Source organism: Talaromyces rugulosus, chromosome VI, assembly GCF_013368755.1.
Source record: "Talaromyces rugulosus chromosome VI, complete sequence".
NCBI lineage: Eukaryota > Fungi > Ascomycota > Eurotiomycetes > Eurotiales > Trichocomaceae > Talaromyces > Talaromyces rugulosus.
Window position 1 is genome coordinate 546,738 of NC_049566.1, and position 22,947 is coordinate 569,684.

The following is a 22,947-nucleotide window of genomic DNA, read 5'->3' on the forward strand; positions in this document are numbered from 1 at the left end:
ACTAGATTCTCGCGAGTTGATGCGCGGTTAATCTCCCATTCTAGATCGGTGACGTTCGTCATTGTACGTACGGGCGACTCCACTCTTCTCACGTCGCCGTGTCCCGACAGCGCTCAGCCACTGCCTCCTCTCTCTCTTTCTCTTCCTCTCTCTCCCTTCTCATCCTCTCTTCCTCATTTCCCGCCATCATCAGCCTATTCCGGGACTTGCGCCGTTACGATCGCTGTTTATCCGTCGCTTATCAACCTGCGATCCCCTACAGTAAACCTTTGGCCCCTTACTTCGGCTTTCCGGCTCTCCGTCTCGTCCACCGTGCGCCTGGCAAACCTTGAGGTGGCGCACTCGTGCTAATCACACCTTTTTATCGTCGTGTTAGACAGCCAAGCGATTCGGAGCTGGTCTCTTTAACTCAGTGAAAGGAAACATCCTTTTTCTCTCTTTTCTCTATTCTTTTTTCGGCAGCAGGTTTTATCTGCTGTCTTCACAGGAGACACAACATGTCGAAAGTCGTTCGCAGTGTCAAAAATGTCACCAAGGGCTACTCGTCAGTGCAGGTCAAGGTGCGCAATGGTAAGTTGTCTATTCCCGGTGCAACCCAATCGCAAGCACCCAATTCTCGTGCTTCTCGCGAGTCGCTATTGTAGTTGACGATGTTGCGATGCTCCTCTCTCCATGCTCCCGACTAATCGCGTGTACCCCGCATATAGCTACCAGCAACGACCCCTGGGGCCCAACGGGCACAGAAATGAGCGAGATTGCCGCTATGACATTCAGCAGGTATGATGCGCCCTAACCCTATGAAATAAGGTTGATGAAACTTAACGGAATCCTACTAGTCCCACGGACTTTTACGAGATCGTCGAGATGCTCGATAAGCGACTGAACGACAAAGGGAAAAATTGGCGCCACGTTCTTAAGTCACTTAAGGTTTTGGATTACTGTCTTCACGAGGGTTCGGAGATGGTGGTGACCTGGGCGAGGAAGAACGTCTATATTATCAAGACTCTACGGGAGTTTCAGTACATCGATGATGAGGGGCGCGACGTTGGCCAGAATGGTGAGTCTTTTATAGCGTTCAGTTGGAAAGTTGAGCCCCATGCTTATTATACGACCTAGTGCGAGTGTCTGCCAAGGAGCTTACGGCGTTGATTCTCGACGAAGACCGCCTGCGAAGTGAGCGATCTGATCGGAAACTGTGGAAGTCTCGCGTCAGCGGCATCGATGAGGGCGGAATTCAAGGAGGAGGGTTTGGAGGGTCCGATTCCGGCCGTCGGCCTGACCGCGAAAGGCGCGATCGCCGGCGCAACGACGAGGATGATGCAGAATATCGACTGGCTATTGAGGCCAGCAAGCATGAAGCCGAAGAGGACAGGAAGCGACGAGAACGATCAGGCAGGGCCGCTGCCACTGCCGATGACGATGACGATCTTGCCAAGGCGATCAAGCTGAGCAGAGAAGAAGAAGAACTTCGCAAGCGCGAGTTGGAAGAGAGCAATGCCCAGTCGCTATTCGACGACACCCCGGTTCAACCGACCCAGGCGCAGCCCACAGGCTTCAATCAAGGCTACCAGCAACAGCCCGCGGTGGATTGGTTTGGAAACCCTATCGACACCCAGCAGCCCCTGACAACGGGCTACCTCAACAACCAATACGCGCAGCAGCCCACAGGCTTTCAGCCTCAACAAACCGGCTTCCCCGGTGGTTACCAGGTCCAGCCGAATGGCTTCGACCCGTCTCAACAGTTTGGACAGCCGCAAAACAACTTCTTCCAATCTCAGAACTTGCAACCTCAGCAAACTTCATTCAACAACAACAATCCTTACGGAAATACCGGCGGCTTTGGCCAACCGCAGCAGCAACAACCGCAGCAGCAAGACAACTTTTTGCAGCCTGGTACTCACAACCCCTGGGCTACCAACAACCAGCAAACGCCCGACACCCTCAAACCTTTGCCCACTGGATCAAACAACCCCTTTGCCTCGTCCATTAACCGACCAGCGTCACAGCCAGCCAGAACTGGTCCCCCTACGTTGAGCACCTTGGCAGAGCAACAAGCGACAACCGCGTTTAGCAACTATCCATCTGGACCAAACCCGATCGCTAACTTCCAGGCGCCCAACCCTGCGCAACCGAGACGAGATGACAACAACCCTCAACACGCCCGCCTTAATGCCTTGCTTGCTAGCGGCGAAGGCCAGGATACATTCGGCAATGTCGGCGATCTCCGTCTACCTTCTCACCACACTGCTGCCACATTCATCAATTCTGCAGGTCAAGGGGTGCAATCGGCACCGACAGGGAACAATCCATTTTTTAACCAGCAATTCACCGGCGTGCCACAACAAACCGGCTTCGTCCAGCAGAACAACCCTTATAGTGGTCAGCAACGCCAGCAGCAGGGCGGAAGTTTGATCGATTTGTAGTTGACATTTATCTTTGCTTTTCATTCTCCTTCAATCATTTTCAGAATTCAATTGTCAAGAGACATGGCACATAAAATCCGGGACTATGGCAGACTTCTATATGCCCTATAGAAGCAATTGATATCATCAAACATTCATCTGAACGGCCGTTTCCATCCACATCAAATAACCTCGTCCGTTCCTCATCAAATCGTGTCCATCAATCATGTCTCATATCTTTATCATACTTTCCCCCTCCAAACCAATCATTCAATTAACTATATCACGCCTTTCCACTGGTTTGATTATTCTTTTTTGTTTAAATATTCTTTCCCCAATTTTTATTATTCCCCATAAGCCCTGTTAGTGTTTTTTTTTTCTTCATTTCATTTGATTTCTTTTGTTGGGCGTTAGATAGGTGGCTTTACATATCTTCAATCGGGTTGATTTCCAACGTTCAAATGTTTTGGGGTATTCTGTTTTACATGCAAGAATTGTGTAGTTGTACATATTATACTTAAAAGTAGAGAGAAGAAAACAGGCCATTCAAGCACCACCACGCAAAGTTCTCTTCGTATGGCTGATACTCTGCCTCCGCGGCCGATGCGATCCAGACGTGTACTGGCCTTTGCGTTTATCGGCCTTGCGTTTGTCGCGGATGAATTTCCAGATCTCCAGCGTCGGCCGGGCAGAGACATGTTTTCCGAGCGGGGAGAAAACTTCAACTTTGGGTAGGTCTGTTATATCAAGAGACTCATTGGCAGAGGTTGTTTGTTTCTTCGTGCGGATTTGCCCAGTTAGCTCAATCCAGCCGCATCCCTCGATGAGAATGTCGGTGGAAAACACTCTGTACGGTAAGGCGTTGAGATCCGGTTTGATGCCGTGGTCGTCCCATTTCTTTTTGATGATGCTGGGCAGGTTGCTTGTGGTCACGTCGGTGCTCAGCGTGAACGTGCCTGCGGATCGGATGGTGTCGTTGTTGTTTTCGAGAAACTCGGGCTTGATGATGGTGGTGCCGCGGTCGCCGCCGCCGGTGTTGTATTTTCGCACACCTGATTGGATTTCAATGGCTTTATCGGTGCGAGTGATGTGCGTTTCGAGCGGGACGAAGCATGCGGCCAGGATGGTGATGCCTTCTGGCGCCACGGGCGTGATTCTGATCAGCCCACCGCCGATTAGCAGGGATTGTCGGTCGAGGATGGTGAGCGGATCGGCTGGGTTGATTCGTTTGGTCATGACCAAGTCCGGTTTGTGCTGGTCCAGGACAAAGTCTGGCAGCGTGCTGCGGTCGAGACCCGGCAGATCGATCATCTCTCCATGTCCGCGGCCAAAGGGGATTCTAATGGGGGATACTGTTGTCCCCGGAAGGCTCGAAATAACAGGAAGTGTAGGAAACAGTTCTTCGCGAGGCGCTGGCGGAAGAAGATTATCCCCGCCTAGAATATGCTGATCAGGCAGTGCGTCGGAGAAAGCATCACTAGCCACCGGGTTTGCGCCTGACAGTGCTTTTCCTTCCTCCTTTCGGCGTTCGAATAGCTCTGTAATCTTCGCTATGTTCTTCGAGTCCTTGGGGAAACACGATTCGATAAAGTTGCTCTTGCCGACGTTTGCCTTGCCAACGACCCAAATTCCTCCGCCGTGCTTGCGGATTTCTTCCTTGACCTGCGTCGTCCACCAGCCGCGATGCGCACTGATCATATGCACGCTACCCAGTCGGATATCCTCCTGCTTGAAACGCATGACTTTCATAATGATCGACCGAACTCGCTGCATGAGAGAATCGGCCTGTTCTTTGGTCGCAGCTAGTAAATCTGACCGCGTGATGACGAAGCTGAGTGTTGTCATTTTCTTGCTGTATTTGTACTTTTCCGTCCGTGCTCGTCGGTTTTTGGATTTGGGGCCTTGCAGCTCCAAAGCGTCGTATATGCCTGATATCAAAGACATGGGGAAATCGGCCGCGTCAACGATGTGGTAGACCCGATTTGACTTGTGCGGCGATTCGTCCAGGTAGGCAGCAATAGAATTGATACTGGGGGACGGAGCAGAGATTCCTTTGTTATGGTATAGAAGATCATGGCAGCGGTCACAAATCTGGCTTGGGAGCGTCGAGGCTTGAATGAATTCCGTGGCAGCGACAGTGTCGATTTCGGCGGGCTGCTCATCCTGTGGTTCAATAGCAGCATCGGTTTCAGTATTGACTTCATTTTCCATCTCCTTATCCGCCTTATTATCATTCTGGGCCGCCGAAGCTTGCGCTCGTTTAGCGTGCTGTGCCTTTCCCCATATCTTCTTCACTCTTCTTCGAGACACATCGTAATATCCCGGATCTGCGGGCTCGATCGTCTGTGAGTATGCGCCGCATCCCGGACAGCACACGGGTAAAACATCGGAGCGTAGGGCAATAGATTCTAGAGGTGTAGGCGGAGAGGAGGGAAATAGCGCAATGGATTCTGGAGGTGCTGGGGGAGAGGAGGAAGATTCTTCTCTCGGCGGGTCGACACTGGTATTTGCAACTGCAGGTTCTGCAGGATCTGGGGGTGAGACGCTCGACTGCGAGGGGTTTTGGGGATCTGTATCGATATATATTCGTCTGCTAGCACCAAACGCCGACTGCTTGGGGTGGAACTGGTTGTTTGATCGGCGAGGCCATCGTGTTGTTGAGGTGCATACGGAACGTGATGCCTGGTATCGGAGTTGAGAGCTCGCTATCGCATGGTATGATCTCGAAATAGTCGATAGACTCTTGGGAGAGCATTCACGACACAAAAACATTGTGTCCGTGGGCGTCTCTTGATGGAGATGCGCTTGGTCGCAGTGGCAGAAGATGCTTTAAACGGCATGCTTGGTGCATGCGCGGAGCCGTAAATTTTATTTTATTTGGGGACGATTACATCATGACCGATCCGGTTAGCGCGGGATAATTCATTAACTTGATAACATAAGAATAATAAAGATGGATTATTTGAGCGCTGCTTAAGAAAATAATATATACAATTCATAAGGTTTTTAATAAAAGGTCCAACGAATCATGCGCGTGCTTTTCCTTTTCCTTTTACATCCTCCTCTTCCTCCTCCTCCTCCTCCTCCTCCTCGTCACTGCTCATAAACTCGTCGTCTTCGTCAAAGCCGATAAACCTTCGCGACGGAGCAGCAGGCTTAGGCTGAGAATTAGAAGGGCCATCAGCAGCTTCTTTTTCCTCTTCTTCGTCTTCCACACTTTCACTCTCGCTCTCCTCCCCGCTTGAGCCCTCACTGGCACTCGTACTCGAGCCACCCATCAGAATATCACGCAGGTTATCCTTCCACATGCCATCCTTCATTGCCGCGAGAACAGCCTCGCGGGCCTTTTCGCTCACTTCTTCCTTGTCGTCAACCCACTGGCCATCCAACTTGCTCTTCCCGCCACCGTTCTTGATCTCATCGGTGCGCTTTTCCGCCATCTCGACGATGGCCTCCCACCTCCGTCGGCGCTCTTCTTTCTCCTTTTGATCCATTTCGGGTTTCACTGCGAGGTATTCGGCAAGAGCCTTGGCCTCGTTGACGGTGCGCAGGCGCCGTCCGTCGAGATTACGGTTCGAGCCATTGTTGTCGCCTTGGTTGCGCTTGCGCTTGCTGGACATGCGGCCGCCGGCGGCGCGCAGCTGGGATCCGAACCCTCCCTTGCCTCCTCGTAGAGGAACCGAGAGACGGAGGGGGAGGAAGGTAGATTCGAGACTTGATGCATGTTGGGTGGTTGGGAGATAGGATGAGACAAGGGTGTTGGAGAATGGAAGTAGCTGTTTGTTGGAAGTTGTTGTGAGAGCAAGACCCGGTGCAGCGCGCTTCAGCGACTCGGGCAGATATGAGTCTATCTTCTCTGTGAGATCAATCACGGTCGAGGTAGACGGGATTGAGAACGAGAGCGTGGGTGGCAATGAGAGTCCAGGGAAGGACGAGAGCAGCACGTTGATGTTTTCAAACGCCATGGTGTGAGCTGGTCGATACTCTCAGATAAAAATGAGGGTTCGCACTCTGTACGTAGCAGCGAAGAATAACAGTCTGGAAATCAGGGCGTCGGTGTAGTTGTTGAGGGATAGTATCCACCGAGATCGTTAACGATCGACGGGACATCACGTGACTAGGCTATCGATAAGGGTCATGTGATTTCTTCCTTATCAGCCAGGTTGGGACAGCGATTAGGGCAAGCCCTCTAGCGACTCGCACTTTTATCGGCGGAGACTGAAGATCGATAGAGACAACCAACCACCAATCCAATAAAGACTCCGGGCATCGTCAAAGCGATTCCACGAAGAGCTCCAGGAACTCGCGACAATGTACGTTCTTTCCGATACTGAAAAATAAATATACTAATTGGTGCAGGCTTATCCCTAAGGCCGACCGCAAGGCGATCCACGAGTACCTCTTCCGTGGTGCGTATCGAATTCGAGATGAAATTAGGACAAAGAGTACTGACGATGGAAAACAGAGGGTGTGCTCGTCGCCAAGAAGGACTTCAACCTTCCCAAGCACGGTGACATTGACACCAAGAACCTCTATGTGAGAGACGACAAACGAACATGACCGAGGAACGTGGTTACTGATGCACAACAAAACAGGTCATCAAGGCTTGCCAGTCCTTGACCTCCCGCGGCTACGTCAAGACTCGCTTCTCGTGGCAGTACTACTACTACACCCTCACCCCCGAGGGTCTCGACTACCTCCGCGAATGGCTCCACGTCCCCGCCGAGATTGTGCCTGCCACCCACATCAAGCAGCAGCGTTCGCACGCTCCTCCCCGCGGCATGCTCGGTGCTGAAGAGCGTGAGCGCCGCCCCGGTGGCCGTGGTGGTCCCCGTGGTGACCGTGACGGTGGCTACCGTCGCCGTGACCAGGAAGGTGGAAAGGAGGGCGGCGCCCCCGGCGAGTTCGCTCCTACTTTCCGTGGTGGATTCGGCCGTGGCCGTGGTGCTGCTCCCCCTTCTTAAGTCTTTGACTAGAAGAAAAAACATCATGTGGTGGTGTTGGATTTGTTGGGCTTAGATGCTCAATGGATTTTCAAAAGTACCATGTCGATAAAAAGAAACAAAAAGGAAAACGGGGTTCACGAGGCCATGCATGATGCTTACATTAATTGATGTGTAGCTAGATTCAATGGAAATATTTCGTATCCTCTACATTTTTTCTTGTATTTGACTAAACTAGTTTAGTTTGCTAAGACTGAAATCTTTGCCGGTCATATCGAACAACGGCTTGGAGTAACACTGATGCACCAGTTGCACAGTCGTCCGCTGATGTGAACTCTTCCGGATGATGGCTGACACCATCCTTGCAGGGAACAAAGATCATGCTCGTGGGCACCACCTTGGAAGTAAAGACACTATCATGGCCCGCGCCGCTCATGATTGTTCTAACCAACGATTTAGAGTCTGTCACACCGACATCCTGCGCGCAAACCGCTTCGGCCGATTGTTGAACGCACGATATGCAATCCTCGTGGAAATTGACTGCCGGAGAGTCAAAATCGAGCTGCCATTCAACACGGCAGGGTTTGCCGATTTCCTTCCCTTCGTCGGCCGCGATGGCGTCAAAGTCTTGCTGCAATTGGCGAACGACAACTTCGACATCCGCAGTTTCGGGCCCGCGGATATCGAGGCTGAAGCTCACCAGTCCAGGCACAGTATTGACACTTCCCGGACGTGCGTCGACGATGCCAACGCTCGCCAGACACCCGTGGGCCGAAGCGACTTCTCGTGCTTTGACCATCATTCTGGCCGAGGCGTACATGGCATCGGCGCGGTGCTGGAAAGCAGTGGTGCCCGTGTGACAATCGCGTCCGGTGACTTGCAGTTTATACCATCTGTATGCCTGGACGGCGGTCACGACGCCGATGCGTTGGCCGGCTGAGACAAGATGCGGGCCTTGCTCAATATGCAGCTCGAAATGAGCAGCCATGAGCGTGGCCTCGTGCGAGCATGGTGTTGGGCCACAGTAGCCAATCTTGTCAAGGGCGGTTTTGACCGTTTCTGGGGCTGATGCAGCAGTAGGAAGACTCGCGACGGTGGGCACCTCCTTGAGGTTATACGCATGCTCGAGAGAAATTTTCCCTGCCCAGACTCCAGAACTCATCATGCTGATGGGGAATCGAGCTCCTTCCTCACTACGTATGGTTTAATTTGCGTTTGAAAGGCAATCAAGAGGCAAAACTCACTTAGTCCAATTGACTACACCAATACCACCCTCGGTCTCCAGGCCCAGATCAACCATTGTTTTGACAGCCTCGACTCCGGCAAGAACACCGAGGATGCCGTCATATCGACCGCCCGTCGGCTGTGTATCAAGATGGCTCCCAATGAACGTGGCCGGAACGTTGGCTCTTCTACCAGGGCGCACCGCGAAGATGTTTCCGAGCTGGTCAATGGTGATGTTGCAGCCCAGGCCGGACATGGTCTGCACAAACCAGTCGCGAACATGTTTGTCCTCTTCGGACAGGGTGAGACGCTGCATGCCTGTATCTGTGGGGTTTCTTCGGCCGTTAGCCATAGTCATAGATTTTATTCTTTTTTAAAAAAAATAGCATACTGTCCCCAACGAATGCCAGGCCCCCATTGACAGGAATGGTGCAAGTCCGTGGCGAGTCGATCTCGGTCGATTTTCAGAGTAGACACCTGCTCTTCGGATAACTCGGTGGTCGACCTGTTCAGCTTGTGTGAGATAGAGTATTCCTGGCGAACGGATGGAATGTGCTGTACACAAGGGGTTTTTTGGTTAATTGGCGAGCGTGAAAGACAGCGCCTTGAGAATGAGAATACTTTAGATGCCATTTTAGAGCCTGTTTCTTGAGCTGACGAAGGACAATCAAGCGGGCAACAATATATGTAGGTATATGCAAAGTAAATTTCAGTGAATAGTCTTTGATATTATTCGAATGACATGTGCATCAACTGATGTGTTGCATTGGCAGAAGAAAGATCAAAACGCGGAGCGGGGTCTATAGATAAGAGCTAGGAATGTTGATAGAGGGCGCCGATATCGACGACTGCACATGTGGCTCCATGTATTGGGTATCCGAACGTTGAATAGTGTTACATCAACGATTTAATCGGCTGGTGGTAATTCTGACTGAGCACAGTTGACAAAAGACAATATCCTTGTCGTAATCAATCGATGTCGCTAAACTAGCTACCCCTCAAGTGCTGTCGTGGAGGTTATATATGTATGTAGCGATTGACCAATTGATCATGTACACTTGCGAAACAATCAGCTACATCCTATTTTCAACCGAAGAAAACACCATCAGATATTGACCTTGCAGTTTGTACCATCCATATGCCTGGACTGCGATTACGACGCTGATACGTTGGCTGGCTGAAACAAGATGCCGGCTTTATTCGATGTGCAGCTTAAAATGAGCAGCTATAGACGTAGTCTTGTACAAGTATAACACTAAACAATAAACGACTGAATTATTCTTATTTTTCAGAGGAAAAACAAGTAAATTATAAGACTTTACTCATTTTCAAACCTTTCTTTCTCCCCACTATAAAGATCTCGATAGTGGAGTAATTTTTAAAAAATTATAAAAGATAATCTATTTACTTTATATTTTATTTTGTACAAGAATTAATATAGTGGTTGCGAAGTTATATAAAAAAGTTGATTTCAGGAGTTTATATGGAACACTATAGTAAATAGAAAATCGGTCCTGACTATTTCTACATATAAAGCTGATGCAGCGGGGTAGGAAAGTTAGGTGCTCAGGTGGATTTGTATGGAATCAACTTGCACATGCAGCTATGGGGTCAGGTTGCAGGTGATATATCACTTTTCCTGCACTTACCCCGCCGCGCTTTATTTTTCCTGTTGCAGACAGACATCTAGAAATGAAGCGATTTATTTTGTATCGAGTTTGAAGCCATTTTTTTATACAATTTTATACTTTGCCTCGGCCAATAGTAGGCAATCATATCCGGCCGTTTCACATTTTATTTAAAAATTTATAGTTTATATTTATTTATATATATTTTTTTTATCTGATCGCATACGTAAATAAGCGGTGTGCATCTGAGATCTTCAGCTAGCCACAGAGAAAGATCGTCGATTCTCGAACCACTTTGAGATCACTACAGTAGTAGTGTGTGGCAAACCTTGTGATGCAATCATATCTCTTTATCGAGCGAGGAAATGACTCGTGGCCGGGCTGCTGCGACTCGGGCTGGGGGTTTAAAAGCCGATCAAAGCCTCGCGGGATTTTCGAAGCAAGCAACAGCAGTTTTCTAAATCTACAATTACTTCTCTCTGTGCATCAAAAGCGCAGTATCCTATCTCTCTACATTCCTCACAAGGGCTATCAAGCTCTTTAAGACACAAAATGGGTGTCACTGTTTTGAGTGGGTATGTATTGATGGCTTTCGAATATTATCTCGCATTCGTAAATACTAAGACACTCTCTTCTAGGAAAGCGCAGTTTGACGAACTCATCAATAGCGGCAAAATTATCATCATCGACTTTTGGGCGCCTTGGTGCGGGCCTTGTAGAATAATTTCACCTGTTTTCGAAAAGTTGTCGGGGGAAATATCAGGCCCGGAATTCTACAAGGTAGACGTCGACGAGGAGCCGGACATTGCCCAGGAGGTTGGTGTCAGAGCTATGCCGACATTTGTAGCTTTCAAAGATGGAGGCAAGGTCGGCGAACTAGTCGGTGCTGATCCTTCAAGGCTTACCGAACTGGTTAAGCAATTTGCTGCTTGAATAATACAGCTCCAGACCTGGAATCCATTGCCCTTGTGAGAGCTATAAACATGGTGGATGGCAGGGCCGGGTGTGACTGATGTTTTCTTTTTGATCATAAAAATACTCTCCTTTTCATTTATGTACCTGCACGCAATCAACAGGGGGGCCATATCTCTAGAATTCAACTCTAGTAACATCATGTAACTAAGCCTGCCAGACCGGGACCTACATAGAGGGGTATGTTACATACCTTTAAAAATAAAAGCATTTTTATAGAATTTATAAAATCTATATAGTTATATTAGCTATATTTTTGTTTAAAGATAGACTATTTATTATTTTATCATTTAGATCTATAGATTATCTTAATTATATATCTATAGGTATTTTCTAGGTTCTGATTAACACATCGACTGATCACACGAAACAATCAGGTTTAACCTATTTTCAACCGAAGAAAACACCGTCAGATAATCAAGTAAAACAACTTGAACCCAAATTGACCAGGCATGCAACTATACATGTAGTTGAGAAGCCGCGGGGAAAACTGAAGGGTAGTTGCCCCACTTGGAGCCGGCGATGTCATCAAGTCGTCCCAAGTCGCCGTTGTCATCACTTCATAACATTCAACACACACTTAGTGATTATCTGACAGCACGCGTCTCGAGGTCCATCATCATGTCTGCAGCTTGTATCTTTTGCAAGATCATCAAGGGTACGCCTCCCTGGTGCTGCCCCGCCGGCGCGTAGTTAACCAACTGTGTTTACCAACAGGAGACATCCCCTCATTCAAACTCTTTGAGAATGACAAGGTCTTTGCCTTTCTCGACATCCAGCCATTGAGCCGCGGACACGCTGTATGTTCAAGCTGAACTGCATTGATCCTGAAATGCTAGGGACGTGTTGACAAATAAATACAACAGCTCATCATCCCGAAATACCACGGCGCAAAGCTCGTTGATATTCCAGACGACAGTCTGACCGAAGTTCTGGTACGCAAGTCATCATCTATTTATATTTTATATAGTTTTTTTTGTTTTGTTTGTTTTTGGCTAGTCCGAGAAAAAAAAAATTGCGTACCTTGAGGACAGCTAACAACAAACAACGCGCACTAGCCCCTCGCAAAGAGAATCGCCAAAGCAACCGGGGCTGCAGACTATAATATCCTGCAGAACAACGGGCGCGCTGCGCACCAGGTCGTTGACCATGTAAGTAGACTTCTCTTTGCCTACCAGCTTTAACTGACGTTTCTGATTTAGGTCCATTTCCATGTCGTGCGTTTTTCTCTTCTTTCTTTTAGTGATAAAAAAGCTGACAATGACAGATTCCCAAGCCAAACGAAACCGAGGGATTGGGTATTGCGTGGCCGGCTCAGACCACCGACATGGAGAAACTAAAAGCTCTCTTTGAGGAATTGAAGAGCAATATGTAATTGCTTGTCTAGTCTACATCAATTGCGGGGGAAAAATAGTCGAGGTAGTAATAAATCACCGTGATTCTTCAAATATCTACTGTGTATACATGTACTAGACATAACGATACATCCGTGGAAAACTATATAACTGTGCACTGTCTGCAACATTCGAAATATAAGAGTAATGTAGCTCTCCTGCTCTATGGCTCCAGAGGAAATGCACAAAATCGACCCAAATGACCAAAAAAATAAAACAAAAAGACAGTCCAAAAGCTGTGTTAATTCACTGCAACAGCCGGTGTCTCCGCTGGTACCGCTGCACTGTCGGTCTTTTCAACTTCAGCTGTTCCATTGCCATTCACAACGGGCGCTTTCTCCTTGTCCTCTGTAGAAGTTCCGTTGACTTGTTTCTGGCCGGATTGCTCAGGGTAAAAGTCCACAATGCCCCCACCCTGGATCACACTAGATCGGTCGTAGAACGAGCGGGCGCGGACATAAGGATCAAGGTCCCAGTACCCCTTGTTGAGGCGTTCAACAATCTCCTCTCGTTTTGGCTTCCACGATTCGGCGCCTGCTTTGTCGCCCTTGTTGGCAGCCTCAATCCAGGACTTGGTTGCTTCCTGCAGTTCTTCGGCGATGGTCTTGTTCCTGGCCAGGAGTTCGTCGCGCTTGGCTGTGTCTTTGATTGCATCGTTTTCGCCAGTTTGTTGCTCAATGTATTCGTAGTCAAAGTCTTCATCACCACCGAGCTCCTTGATGATCCGTTTACGGTCGATAAAGACTTCTAGGTCCTCGACCGTGTTGGTGAAGTGGACCTTGGCTGCGACGACAGGGTCGAGCCAGCCCTTGATGACCTTCCAAATACCTATAACCCGGTAAGTTTGAGAAAGTAGAATGTGGGGGAAAAAAACCAACCGAAGAAAACCCATGGGGCTTGGTGGATGAGGACGGCACCGAGAGACTCAGGGTAGTTGGCCTCGAAGCATTTGATGATGAATTTGACGGGTGTGTAGTCCTGAGAATCATTAGTTATTATCCACGTTACTACACTGACTATAAGGGTAACGTACCATATTGGATAAGGTAAAGCCAGTCATGTCAAAAATAATCACGGCCGTCTCGACCGGGCGAGGAAGCATGAGCCTGGCGGTTTCAATCATATGCACAGTGAGCCGTTCCACACTCTCTCCGACATGGGCGCCAATCTTGTGCATGCGCACGCGAATAAGACACATGGGGCGGCCTTGCTTGTCAACGCCGTGGATAAAACTCTTGCCCATGCGCATCTGGGCCATAAAGTCTTCTCCAACTCTTTTCTCAGCAGCATTAGAGCCCTCGGCCTGAGCAATGGCACCGGCCTCGCCTCGGAGCATGATGTCATCGTCGACATGCATCTCAGTGAGACGCCAGCGCAGGGTAGAGACCAGCATCACGATGGCCTTGTTGACATCCCATTTCCGGGCGCGCAGGAAGCGCAGTAGGAGAGCGTCTGGGTGGTCGGACTTGAGCATGTTCCAGAAGGCGTCTCGCAGCTGCTCGGGCGGCAGGTCGGCGAGGGCCTGTTTGAATTCCTTGTTCTGACCGTACTTGTCGTCTGCATCGGACAAGGTGACGTTTCCGAGACTAGCCGTTGTGCTTTCGACCGCGGGGGGCTCTTCTTTCTTCGCAGCGCCCCAACCGAAGAGACTTCGTCGTCCCTTTTTCTTGGTATCGGCCGAGCCTTCCGGAGTGGTGGTGCTGGCCACGGAGGCAGCCCGTTGGACCTCCCCGGCTTCGAATTTGACGCCGGTCAGTCTGAAGAGGACAGTCCACATCTCGCGTAGCTTGGCCTCCTGCTCGGCGGTGAGGTTCCCGACATGGCCGGTTTCGACCTGGCTCGACGACATCTTGAGGGTGTTGATAGGACCGAGATAGTTGTGATCGGGAGTCTGGTTGGAATCAGAGAGAGGAACGGTGGACAGGTCGTCCGGATTGTTGGCGAGTATTAATTGAGCTGCGGTTGCGCTGCCAAGGACAAAAGCCGCCAGGGCAACGGTCCAGAGATATGACGCCTGCCTCGGTTGAGCGAGCGAGCGAAAAGCAGCAGTGGGGACAGCACGAAATTGGTTGTGGAGGAAGCGCTTGCTAGTAGCAGATGAAGGCGATTGCGGGGGAGCAGACGATGCTAGCCTATCGAGAGCCTGCGCAAGGGGCTGCTGTACGAGCAGTCGAGGTTGGAGCCGGAGACGTAGAGAGCCACAGATTGCCGAGCGGTAGCTGTGCATTCCATGCATGTGCTTTTTTATTCTTATCAAAGGCAGAGACGTCAGACTCCAGCAGCACGTTTTTGAGCGTTTGTGGCAGTGTGCGGTGCGTGTCCAGGGCCGATCAGGCCTAATCAGTTAGTTCGCGGTGGCCAAACCTCAGAGATGGCGATAACGTGCGGGGAGACCAGTTAGGGGAAACTCGTGGGATGCAGCGATGGATCGGCGGCGACGGGGATGTCACTGGCCAGATATATAGCGTACTGGGGCAGAATCGCCAATGAAGCGTGGAAGATTAATGATTAAAGTGAGTTTTGATCTCGTGTGGGTGAAACACTGGGCGGTATTCAGATGGCCTTCGGCGCCAAGTGCCGAGGCTGGCGCCTTCCAGCGTTGCGCTCACCGCTTTCCCCCCCACAACAATAGTAAATAGTCTCCGACATCGACCGTGTTTCTATCAACACAGTCCACCATCGTTATGGACTCCAGCGCTCCACGCTCGTCGTCGCGTCCTCGGCCAACCTCCCGCCCGACCACGCCGTTGCGCCCCAGCTCGCGCTCGTCGATTCGCGACTCGCACGGCTTCGGGGCCAGTGTTGATGGCGGCGCGCACGCCGACCCCGCGGTCAACGCGCTGGAGCCGCAGTTTGCAGAGCTGGCCGACTCCATGGCCGACCTGGAGGCCAATTTCATGCATCTGCAGCTGATGCACGAGAGCCTGGCGCGTTTTAGCGAGAGTTTTGCCAGTTTTCTGTATGGGCTGAATATGAACGCGTTTTGCGTCGACTTTCCGGAGGTATATATCTATCCATGCCTACGATCCAATGTCATTTACTGAAGCGAGCAGGCTCCGATTTCCGAATCCTTCAAGCGCGCGCAGACCAAGGCAAAGCAGGGTATGTTCTTGTCCCAACAGGGCTTATGTCTGATCCGGCTGACTGTCTATCATTAGAGGCTGAGGCTAGCAAAATCGGACACGATGCCGACGCAACATTCATGTAAGAAGCGCACCCCCCGCGACAATATTTCCGACAACTGACATTCTCAGGACCACGGACACATCCTTTATCGATAATCCACCGACTACAGTGTCGTCCAAAGCCACGCCATCCACTCGAGGACGCGGGACAGCCTCTAGACGCGGCACGACTGGCAACCGATATAGCACACGAGGAACCGGAACAGCGAGATCACGGCCGAGTGCGCTGCCACGCGGAAGAGGCTATCGCTGAGCCCGGTACTGGGACCCGACATATTAAGATAATCTTCACAATACTACAAGACGCCATGGCCAGACCATGCTAGCTGGGCTAGCACAATGGCATCCAGACAGAACCAGCCGCCTCGCGTGATTGCTGTGACTGCGGACGCCGGGCAGTACATGTAGTTACAAGCCCAACAGCCGGCCTCAACACATCAATATTATTAAAGTGTTGAGCATGTAGAATATATATTCAGAGAATAAAACAAAATGAAACAATAAAAAAAGATGTGCTGTACATGTATCGGGAGTTGCCGCGGCTAGGCCCGTTGGGTCGAAGCTCCGCTGCCGGTTGCCGCCTGCCGCCAGGGCCAGTTTCAACTTTCAACCTTTGATGCTTCGTCCTCCATCGGTCGCTCTGCCTCCAGCCTGTGTCGATCAAAGCCCAGGCTCGACCAGATAGCACTTGCACAATCCAGACTGTGCTGGAAACATTTGTGGTGTTCTACTTAGGTGCTCCTTTTTTCCGCTCTTTTTTTTTTTTTTCCGGAGAGAGCCCCGTCCGGCCGCCCGCCAAGTAGCACGGCGTCTGGCGCTTACATGAACAACGTCCATTGTCTGCAGAGATTCTGTCCAAACATCGCCTCGAAGCCATCTCAACCCTGACTGGCATTCTCTGCCAGAGTATTGTTGTTCAATTGTTGATCCGGACTGGCGAGAATTCGCCTTCGTATACATTGCGGCTCATTCCTTGGCGCTATTGAGACCAGTGTCAGTCTTCACCAGCTGCGACATTGGACTCCCCTTTTGCATTAGCTATTGACCATTAGTTTCGATATCATGCATGCTTAATCTTGTCAGCTGTTGGTTGTTCGCATTGTTTGATTGGTCGTCTTATAGAGGTTAGCTGGCCTAACTCTCGCGTTGGATAGGGGTTCTTTTTTGGATGTTTTGGACCCATCTCGTTACTTTTATCGATCCATCATGGCCGCTGTCTCGACTTCAAGCTTGGCCACGGTGACTCAGGTCAGTGTGTTGACCGAGGCTGAATACGGTTGTGGTATGTGCTGTGCACTCGATATGGATTTAATGACCTGCCGCTGACCTCGACAGAGCACCTCGCTGCCGTTCTCAAAGACGGCGGAGATCGCGGCGCCAAATTCACAATTGGATTTATGAAGCAAATTGCCGCCCGGTCCCCGATTGTGTCTGCACCTGAAACCAATGGCGCCAAGTCGTCGGCACCTTTTACACGCCCGTCTACGAAGCCAGAGTATATCTGTGTGAACTGCACGGAAACATTTAGAAATGGCGACCGGCATACGCATAGTGAAAAGACGAAGCATTTCTTTTGTGAGTATCACTGTTCTAACCATTTATGATTGTACAAAAACTAACCCCGTGTAGATATCGACTCGCGGACAGGCGCACTGTTCTGTCAGGAATGTCGAGATTTTGTATATGACCATGAGCTAGACAAAATCCGAGGCATGGCATCGGGACTACCGTCTCGGGCTCGGATTAGCGCAGACAAAGTCGACAGTGTGCGGATGACGAAGATGATAGAACATGCAGTCCTAGATGCATACGCCCAGGCGAAGAGAGACAGAGAGTCGCCTATGAAAAACAGCAAAGAACTGTCCAAGACCACTGCTTATGTTCTCAAAAGTCTGATCGAAAAGACCAGCCCCTTGGCCAAGAAGCGAAAGGCCAGCGAGATTTCGACCGACGAGACCAACGGCGACCATGCAGGTCAAAATGGGGTCAATGGAAGCGTATCTGATGAGGCGGTCGAGCTCGAGGCGGACGAGTCGTATGTACGGGCGAATGCAACGAAACGGATATGCCAGAGTGAGGGGCTCCGGGGTTTGTTTAATCTCGGACAGACTTGTTACATGAACGTTGTTCTGCAAACGCTACTACATGAGCCGCTTTTGAATGCCTACTTTCTGGGGAATGGACACCGGTACTACGAGTGCGCCGTCGACGGGTGCGTGCTGTGCGCGGTGAGCAAGGCATTTGCCGACTTCAACGGGTGTGATAAAAAGGATGGGATCACGGCAGAGCAGCTGCTGTACTCGACGTGGAAGAACCATCCTGTAACCTCTCTCTCTTTCTTGTCTCTATGTGAGCATACTAATATGTGATAGGCGCTCGCTGGAAACCACCAGCAGGACGCACACGAGTTCTACCAGTTTCTAGTAGGCGGACTGCACGCGGCGACTTCGATGGAAGACGACCAAATGAAATGCCATTGTTTCTTCTGCAAGGCGTTTTTCGGCAAGTTCCAAAGCACGCTGACGTGCCATATGTGCCAGCACACGAGCCGCACGGAGCAGACGCTGCTGGAGCTGAGTCTGGACGTGCAGCTGCATTCGAAAAAGCGGCCGATGAATGGGATGTCTACGCCAACGCTGGCCAAGTGCCTGCAGTCGTGGGTGTCGCCCGAGGAGCTGATTATGGAGGGATACCAGTGCCAGGGCTGCCACGGATACCCAGACAAGCTCACGAAGCAGCTGCGAATCAAGCGACTGCCGGCGATGCTGTGCATGCAGATGAAGGTATTTCATGTCAGATATATACATGGAAAACGTATAAAGCTAATTATATAGCGCTTCGAACAAACCCAATCGGAAACGCGCAAAATGCAAGGCAAAATCGACTTTCCGCTGGAAATCAACATGCAGCCGTACACGGTGGCGAGCAAGGCGCACAATAAGGGCCAGAGCGAAGGGTTCATGTACGATCTGGTGTCGACAGTGGTGCACGATGGAGTAGGATTAAACGAAGGGCACTACATTGCATATGTCAGGCAGGGGGAGCGGTGGTGTTTGTTCAACGACGACAAGGTGACGTTGGTGACAGAGCGCGAGGTGCTGAATGCGGATGCGTATTTGCTGTTTTACACGCTGCGGTCGTTGGCGTGGTGATTTATTTTTTTATTACTATCATTGTATTATTCTAGAGCATATGTTATAAATACTGTCAAGATATATTATTATCAAGCACGAAATACGGCTAGTCCAGTTATACAGGGTAGTATGGTAGCACTATATGCAAAAAACGGTTGTAGAAATAAAGAATTCCGGGTGGATCAGTGCGTGGCAATTGCACGCGATCCGGGGGGAGATAAGCGAGCTCGGACAAGCCAAAGTCCGATAGAGCCGGATGACGTCGCGTGCCTCTGTGCTTGGCTGTAACAATACGACCATGTACTACGACTGCTTAGTACTTAGTACAGTATACTACTTATGCAAGGATTTCTTCAGATGACCCCAAGGGTAGGTCGGAGCCCAGCCCTCATAATAATGAATCACCGCACCAGCGAGCCGTGTATCCGACCTAGCGAGTGCACTAGATGTTTTTAGCACGAGTAGCGCAGTATGCCATGTCGATCGCAGTGGTTTTTTTCTCATGACGGCGTTCATGCCCCACTTTGGGCTGGACTTTTGTTCTTTTTTCTTTTCTCTCTCGCAGTGTATGGACATGGAGTATTACTCCGTAGAGGGATCTACAGAGGGGTACATACATCTACCATGTCTGTAGAGTCGTAGACTCCAGAGAGGCGGATATGATACATGGTAATAATAATAAATAGCGGAACTAGTAAAAATAACATGATACATCAGAGGCTGTTCCGAGCCGTCTTCCGGTCATAAGCTATAAGTTCGGATGCTCGCGGCAGACGAAGCCCGTGCCAAGACGGTTCGCCTGTCAGTATACAACAAAATGTCTGCTGATCATGGTGTTGTACAAAAAAGAATGCACTACACCACTACAGTATGCAATATAGCATATGTGAATAGTGTATAGCAGAGCATGCTGAGTCGCACATAGACAGTATATAGATACACCATAGTCTGTATATACGAGGATACATGGATGAAAATGTGTGCTTGCCAAGCCGCCAGCCCGCCGACTGTTCCGCCGAGCCCCGTGTCCTGCCCGAACGGGGGAGAAAGCGTGACTCACAGAACCCTGATCGGCCATGTACGTACCTCGCCCAGTAACTCTTCAAGGAAAGGCGGGGAAAAAAAAAAAAGAATGGCCAGCTGCCTTCATTCGGCCCAAGGACGAGCCAATCCGGGCCGTCGGCACCTGCATGCCGACTCATGACGGCCAATGATGGTGCCTTGGGGGCGGCTCACCGCTGGAGAAAAGTGTTAGTATTATTAATGCGATCTAAAAGGCCTAGCAACTTAGCAAAAGGGCTGGCTATCATTAATAATCGCCGGAGAGAATCGCATGACAACGGAGAAAAAAGACTAGTAGCATCCGTCAGTGCCGGCTGCTGAGTACTACTGGATGTACTCAACCTAGGGAGTATACATACAGGACTACAGAGTATACAAAGTAGTACACGAGCAGAGTGGATATGAATAGAATATATTGTAGAATAAAGATAACAATAATAGAATACCTTTGCAATAATATATGCAGATCAACCAATATAAATACTATGTACCGTATAAGCTCGGCCAGTCACAAGCCGGACCCGCCCTACTTCCACGGCCTTCCGAGCTATGTAATCATGTATGACCTCGTACCCATGCATGGTTAGCCTGGCCGGTGCCTGCCCTTTGATTGAAAAAGACGCGAGCCGCCCGAGTCTCTTCTTCCTCTCTCCTGCTTCACCCCGTCTTCTGTCTTCTGCCCTTGTACAGTCTCCCTGTCTGTTCTTGTACATTCTCACATTCGCATTCGTACATAAAACCGAGCTGTCAGAGCTGTAGCTGCTCTTGAATGCATGACGTCCTCGGTCAGGCATACCATAACAATAATTCCAGGGTGAAAGAAAACCCCCCCCTAATCCGCCATGCGACAATCGCACCCTTTCAACCTCCTCGGCGCCGCATTCCTCCTCGTCGCGCTTGCTACGGCGCTCCCTGATGGAGATCATGACATGAATATGGACGGGGACATGGACATGGGCCATAAAGATACCATGTCCAAGCCCGCCGAGGACTGGGCGCAGAGCTATTTTGCCCTGGGCCAGCACTCTGGCTCCATCCTAGCGCACATTATCCTCGAGGTCATTTCCTGGTGCTTCATTCTTCCTGTTGGTAAGTTTATAAACGAAGTGAAGCAATTATTCCCCTGTTTTGTTCAATCAACTGACTGGGACAGCTGTCATGCTGAGCATCGCACATTCGCGATACACCATTCCCCTGCAGTTTGTCTTTCTGGCCGTCAACGCCGTTGCTCTGCTCTTTGGCACCATCTACAACACCTCGACCCCAGACCTGTACGAGAACAACGCCCACCACAAGATCGGCTGGATCGCAACCTGGGTCGCGGGCGCCCAAGTCATCATCGGTCTTATTTATGCCTATTCTGGCCGCGGCCGATCCAAGTCCGGACCCGACTATGAGCGCGCCACCTTCATGCCTGTCTCGACGCAGAACATGATGGGCCACCAGCAGCTGTACTCGCCTGTGGGTGAGTACCGCTGGTCTGGCGACAGTGGCCAGGGGACTAGCTGCCCGGCGACTCCTGACGAGGAACGCTTTTCCAAACCAGAAGACGACGAAGAAGATGTCGAGGTGCCGACTCCTCTTGCGCGCGGCTGGTTGCGCAGCGCCGCTTTGGACCGGTTCTTCACCAGCCGGGTCCCCAGTCTGGTGTCGAACCGCGCGCTCCGTGTGCTGCGTGTTGTTTACAACGTGATTGATCGTATCATCTTGCCGTTTGGCTTTATTGCGGTGGCCTCGGGCGGTGTGACTTATGGCGGCATCTTTGTATGTATACGCGCTAACCTATTGAGGATATATTGACTGACTTTTCTTGGACAGAGAGGACAAGGCATTTTCAGCGGTTTGGCGCATTTCATCAAGGGCGGAATTTTCTTCTGGTATGGTCTCGTCGTCCTGGGCCGGTTTATGGGCTGCTGGGCGAACTTTGGTTGGGCCTGGAACCTGAAGCCGGCCGAGTCGCGCGCTGTCACGGGAGAATTTGTTGAATCTGCCCTCATCTTCACGTATGGTTCTACCAATGTCTTCCTGGAGCACCTCGGAGGATGGGGCCAGGCGTGGACTCCTCAAGATCTGGAGCATGTGTCGATCTCGGTCATGTTCTTTGGCGCTGGATTGGTGAGTTCTCCAACTTTCGGTCTGGTTCATTTTCAGTAATCTAATAAGAACAGTGCGGCCTGCTCCTCGAGTCGAAACGGGTCCGAAGCTGGCTGAAACAGAGCATCATGGGCAAGACAGCTGCTCCAGTTTCACAGCAAGCCGAGGAAGAAGAGACCAGCGGCGTATCCTTTAACCCGATGCCGCTACTAATTATCTTCTTGCTGGGCACGATGATGGGCGGCCACCACCAGCAACAAATGGTGTCGACCATGGTGCACAAGCAATGGGGCAACCTGCTGTCTGGTGCTGCCATGGCCCGCGCTGTGACCTACATGATCACCTACGTCAAGCCCCCGACGTCGTATCTGCCGGCGCGTCCGCCATCGGAGCTGGTCGGAGCGTTTTGTCTTATTTCTGGCGGGCTCATCTTTATGCTGAGCGTGAGTATATCTTTTTTTTCACTTTTCCTTCTGGACTCTGCTGACAGACGGTTTAGGCTTCTGATATCATGGACGTCATGGTCTTTTACGATCTCGACGCCATGTTCACTTTTAATGTGGCCGTCGGCGTGTCCTGCTTTATCATGGCCTATGAAATCCTCGTCATCGCCGTCAAAGCCTGGGCTGTCAAGAAAGAGACAGTCCAGTACCACGCGCGCTCGTGGTCTTCTGCGTGAGCTCGACCTAGTGTGCTCACACCATTCATCACACTCTATCGATTCAAAAGATGAAAAAAAAAAAGAAAGAAAGAAAGAAAGAAAGCGCTCTTCACTTCTTAGCGTCGTCCTACATGGACTGATTTATTCTGGCTTTAGTTTTATACCCTTGATGATTTGTTTGCCTTGTTTTTTTATTTAATACGAGCATGATTCCCCACGAAGTTATGCTGAATAGTACTCGACAGTTA

At 50.4% G+C, this 22,947-nt stretch overlaps 11 protein-coding genes across 11 annotated transcripts; 7 read left to right on the top strand and 4 right to left on the bottom strand.

The window, feature by feature from the left end:
- Positions 1-497: 497 nt before the first annotated feature.
- Positions 498-2,423, top strand: TRUGW13939_10534 (uncharacterized protein; the record flags this gene model as incomplete). Its single annotated transcript, XM_035493645.1, has 4 exons — positions 498-570; positions 708-777; positions 837-1,057; positions 1,117-2,423. The coding sequence occupies 4 exons, from the start codon at positions 498-500 to the stop codon at positions 2,421-2,423; spliced, it is 1,671 nt and encodes a 556-aa protein (XP_035349538.1).
- Positions 2,424-2,948: 525 nt separating this feature from the next.
- TRUGW13939_10535 (uncharacterized protein) lies at positions 2,949-5,401 on the bottom strand (the record flags this gene model as incomplete). Its single annotated transcript, XM_035493646.1, has 2 exons — positions 2,949-5,107; positions 5,395-5,401. The coding sequence occupies 2 exons, from the start codon at positions 5,399-5,401 to the stop codon at positions 2,949-2,951; spliced, it is 2,166 nt and encodes a 721-aa protein (XP_035349539.1).
- A 27-nt stretch (positions 5,402-5,428) lies between these two features.
- On the bottom strand, positions 5,429-6,367 carry TRUGW13939_10536 (uncharacterized protein; the record flags this gene model as incomplete). Its single annotated transcript, XM_035493647.1, has 1 exon — positions 5,429-6,367. The coding sequence occupies one exon, from the start codon at positions 6,365-6,367 to the stop codon at positions 5,429-5,431; it is 939 nt and encodes a 312-aa protein (XP_035349540.1).
- Positions 6,368-6,398: 31 nt separating this feature from the next.
- Positions 6,399-7,366, top strand: TRUGW13939_10537 (uncharacterized protein; the record flags this gene model as incomplete). The annotated part of the gene is made up of 5 exons (XM_035493648.1): positions 6,399-6,415; positions 6,662-6,715; positions 6,762-6,811; positions 6,868-6,938; positions 6,998-7,366. The coding sequence occupies 5 exons, from the start codon at positions 6,399-6,401 to the stop codon at positions 7,364-7,366; spliced, it is 561 nt and encodes a 186-aa protein (XP_035349541.1).
- Positions 7,367-7,592: 226 nt separating this feature from the next.
- Positions 7,593-9,202, bottom strand: TRUGW13939_10538 (uncharacterized protein; the record flags this gene model as incomplete). The annotated part of the gene is made up of 3 exons (XM_035493649.1): positions 7,593-8,538; positions 8,590-8,904; positions 8,961-9,202. 3 exons carry the CDS (start codon positions 9,200-9,202, stop codon positions 7,593-7,595), a joined length of 1,503 nt encoding a protein of 500 aa, XP_035349542.1.
- Positions 9,203-10,749: 1,547 nt separating this feature from the next.
- On the top strand, positions 10,750-11,130 carry TRUGW13939_10539 (uncharacterized protein; the record flags this gene model as incomplete). Its single annotated transcript, XM_035493650.1, has 2 exons — positions 10,750-10,772; positions 10,836-11,130. The coding sequence occupies 2 exons, from the start codon at positions 10,750-10,752 to the stop codon at positions 11,128-11,130; spliced, it is 318 nt and encodes a 105-aa protein (XP_035349543.1).
- Positions 11,131-11,790: 660 nt separating this feature from the next.
- TRUGW13939_10540 (uncharacterized protein) lies at positions 11,791-12,544 on the top strand (the record flags this gene model as incomplete). Its single annotated transcript, XM_035493651.1, has 6 exons — positions 11,791-11,827; positions 11,887-11,969; positions 12,036-12,104; positions 12,228-12,320; positions 12,372-12,386; positions 12,437-12,544. 6 exons carry the CDS (start codon positions 11,791-11,793, stop codon positions 12,542-12,544), a joined length of 405 nt encoding a protein of 134 aa, XP_035349544.1.
- A 260-nt stretch (positions 12,545-12,804) lies between these two features.
- TRUGW13939_10541 (uncharacterized protein) lies at positions 12,805-14,799 on the bottom strand (the record flags this gene model as incomplete). The annotated part of the gene is made up of 3 exons (XM_035493652.1): positions 12,805-13,391; positions 13,442-13,541; positions 13,597-14,799. 3 exons carry the CDS (start codon positions 14,797-14,799, stop codon positions 12,805-12,807), a joined length of 1,890 nt encoding a protein of 629 aa, XP_035349545.1.
- Positions 14,800-15,247: 448 nt separating this feature from the next.
- Positions 15,248-16,001, top strand: TRUGW13939_10542 (uncharacterized protein; the record flags this gene model as incomplete). The annotated part of the gene is made up of 4 exons (XM_035493653.1): positions 15,248-15,565; positions 15,617-15,665; positions 15,722-15,767; positions 15,818-16,001. The coding sequence occupies 4 exons, from the start codon at positions 15,248-15,250 to the stop codon at positions 15,999-16,001; spliced, it is 597 nt and encodes a 198-aa protein (XP_035349546.1).
- Positions 16,002-16,954: 953 nt separating this feature from the next.
- TRUGW13939_10543 (uncharacterized protein) lies at positions 16,955-18,900 on the top strand (the record flags this gene model as incomplete). Its single annotated transcript, XM_035493654.1, has 5 exons — positions 16,955-17,030; positions 17,084-17,323; positions 17,378-18,069; positions 18,121-18,531; positions 18,583-18,900. The coding sequence occupies 5 exons, from the start codon at positions 16,955-16,957 to the stop codon at positions 18,898-18,900; spliced, it is 1,737 nt and encodes a 578-aa protein (XP_035349547.1).
- A 1,886-nt stretch (positions 18,901-20,786) lies between these two features.
- On the top strand, positions 20,787-22,717 carry TRUGW13939_10544 (uncharacterized protein; the record flags this gene model as incomplete). The annotated part of the gene is made up of 5 exons (XM_035493655.1): positions 20,787-21,033; positions 21,098-21,708; positions 21,763-22,059; positions 22,113-22,481; positions 22,538-22,717. 5 exons carry the CDS (start codon positions 20,787-20,789, stop codon positions 22,715-22,717), a joined length of 1,704 nt encoding a protein of 567 aa, XP_035349548.1.
- Between the last annotated feature and the right edge of the window lie 230 nt (positions 22,718-22,947).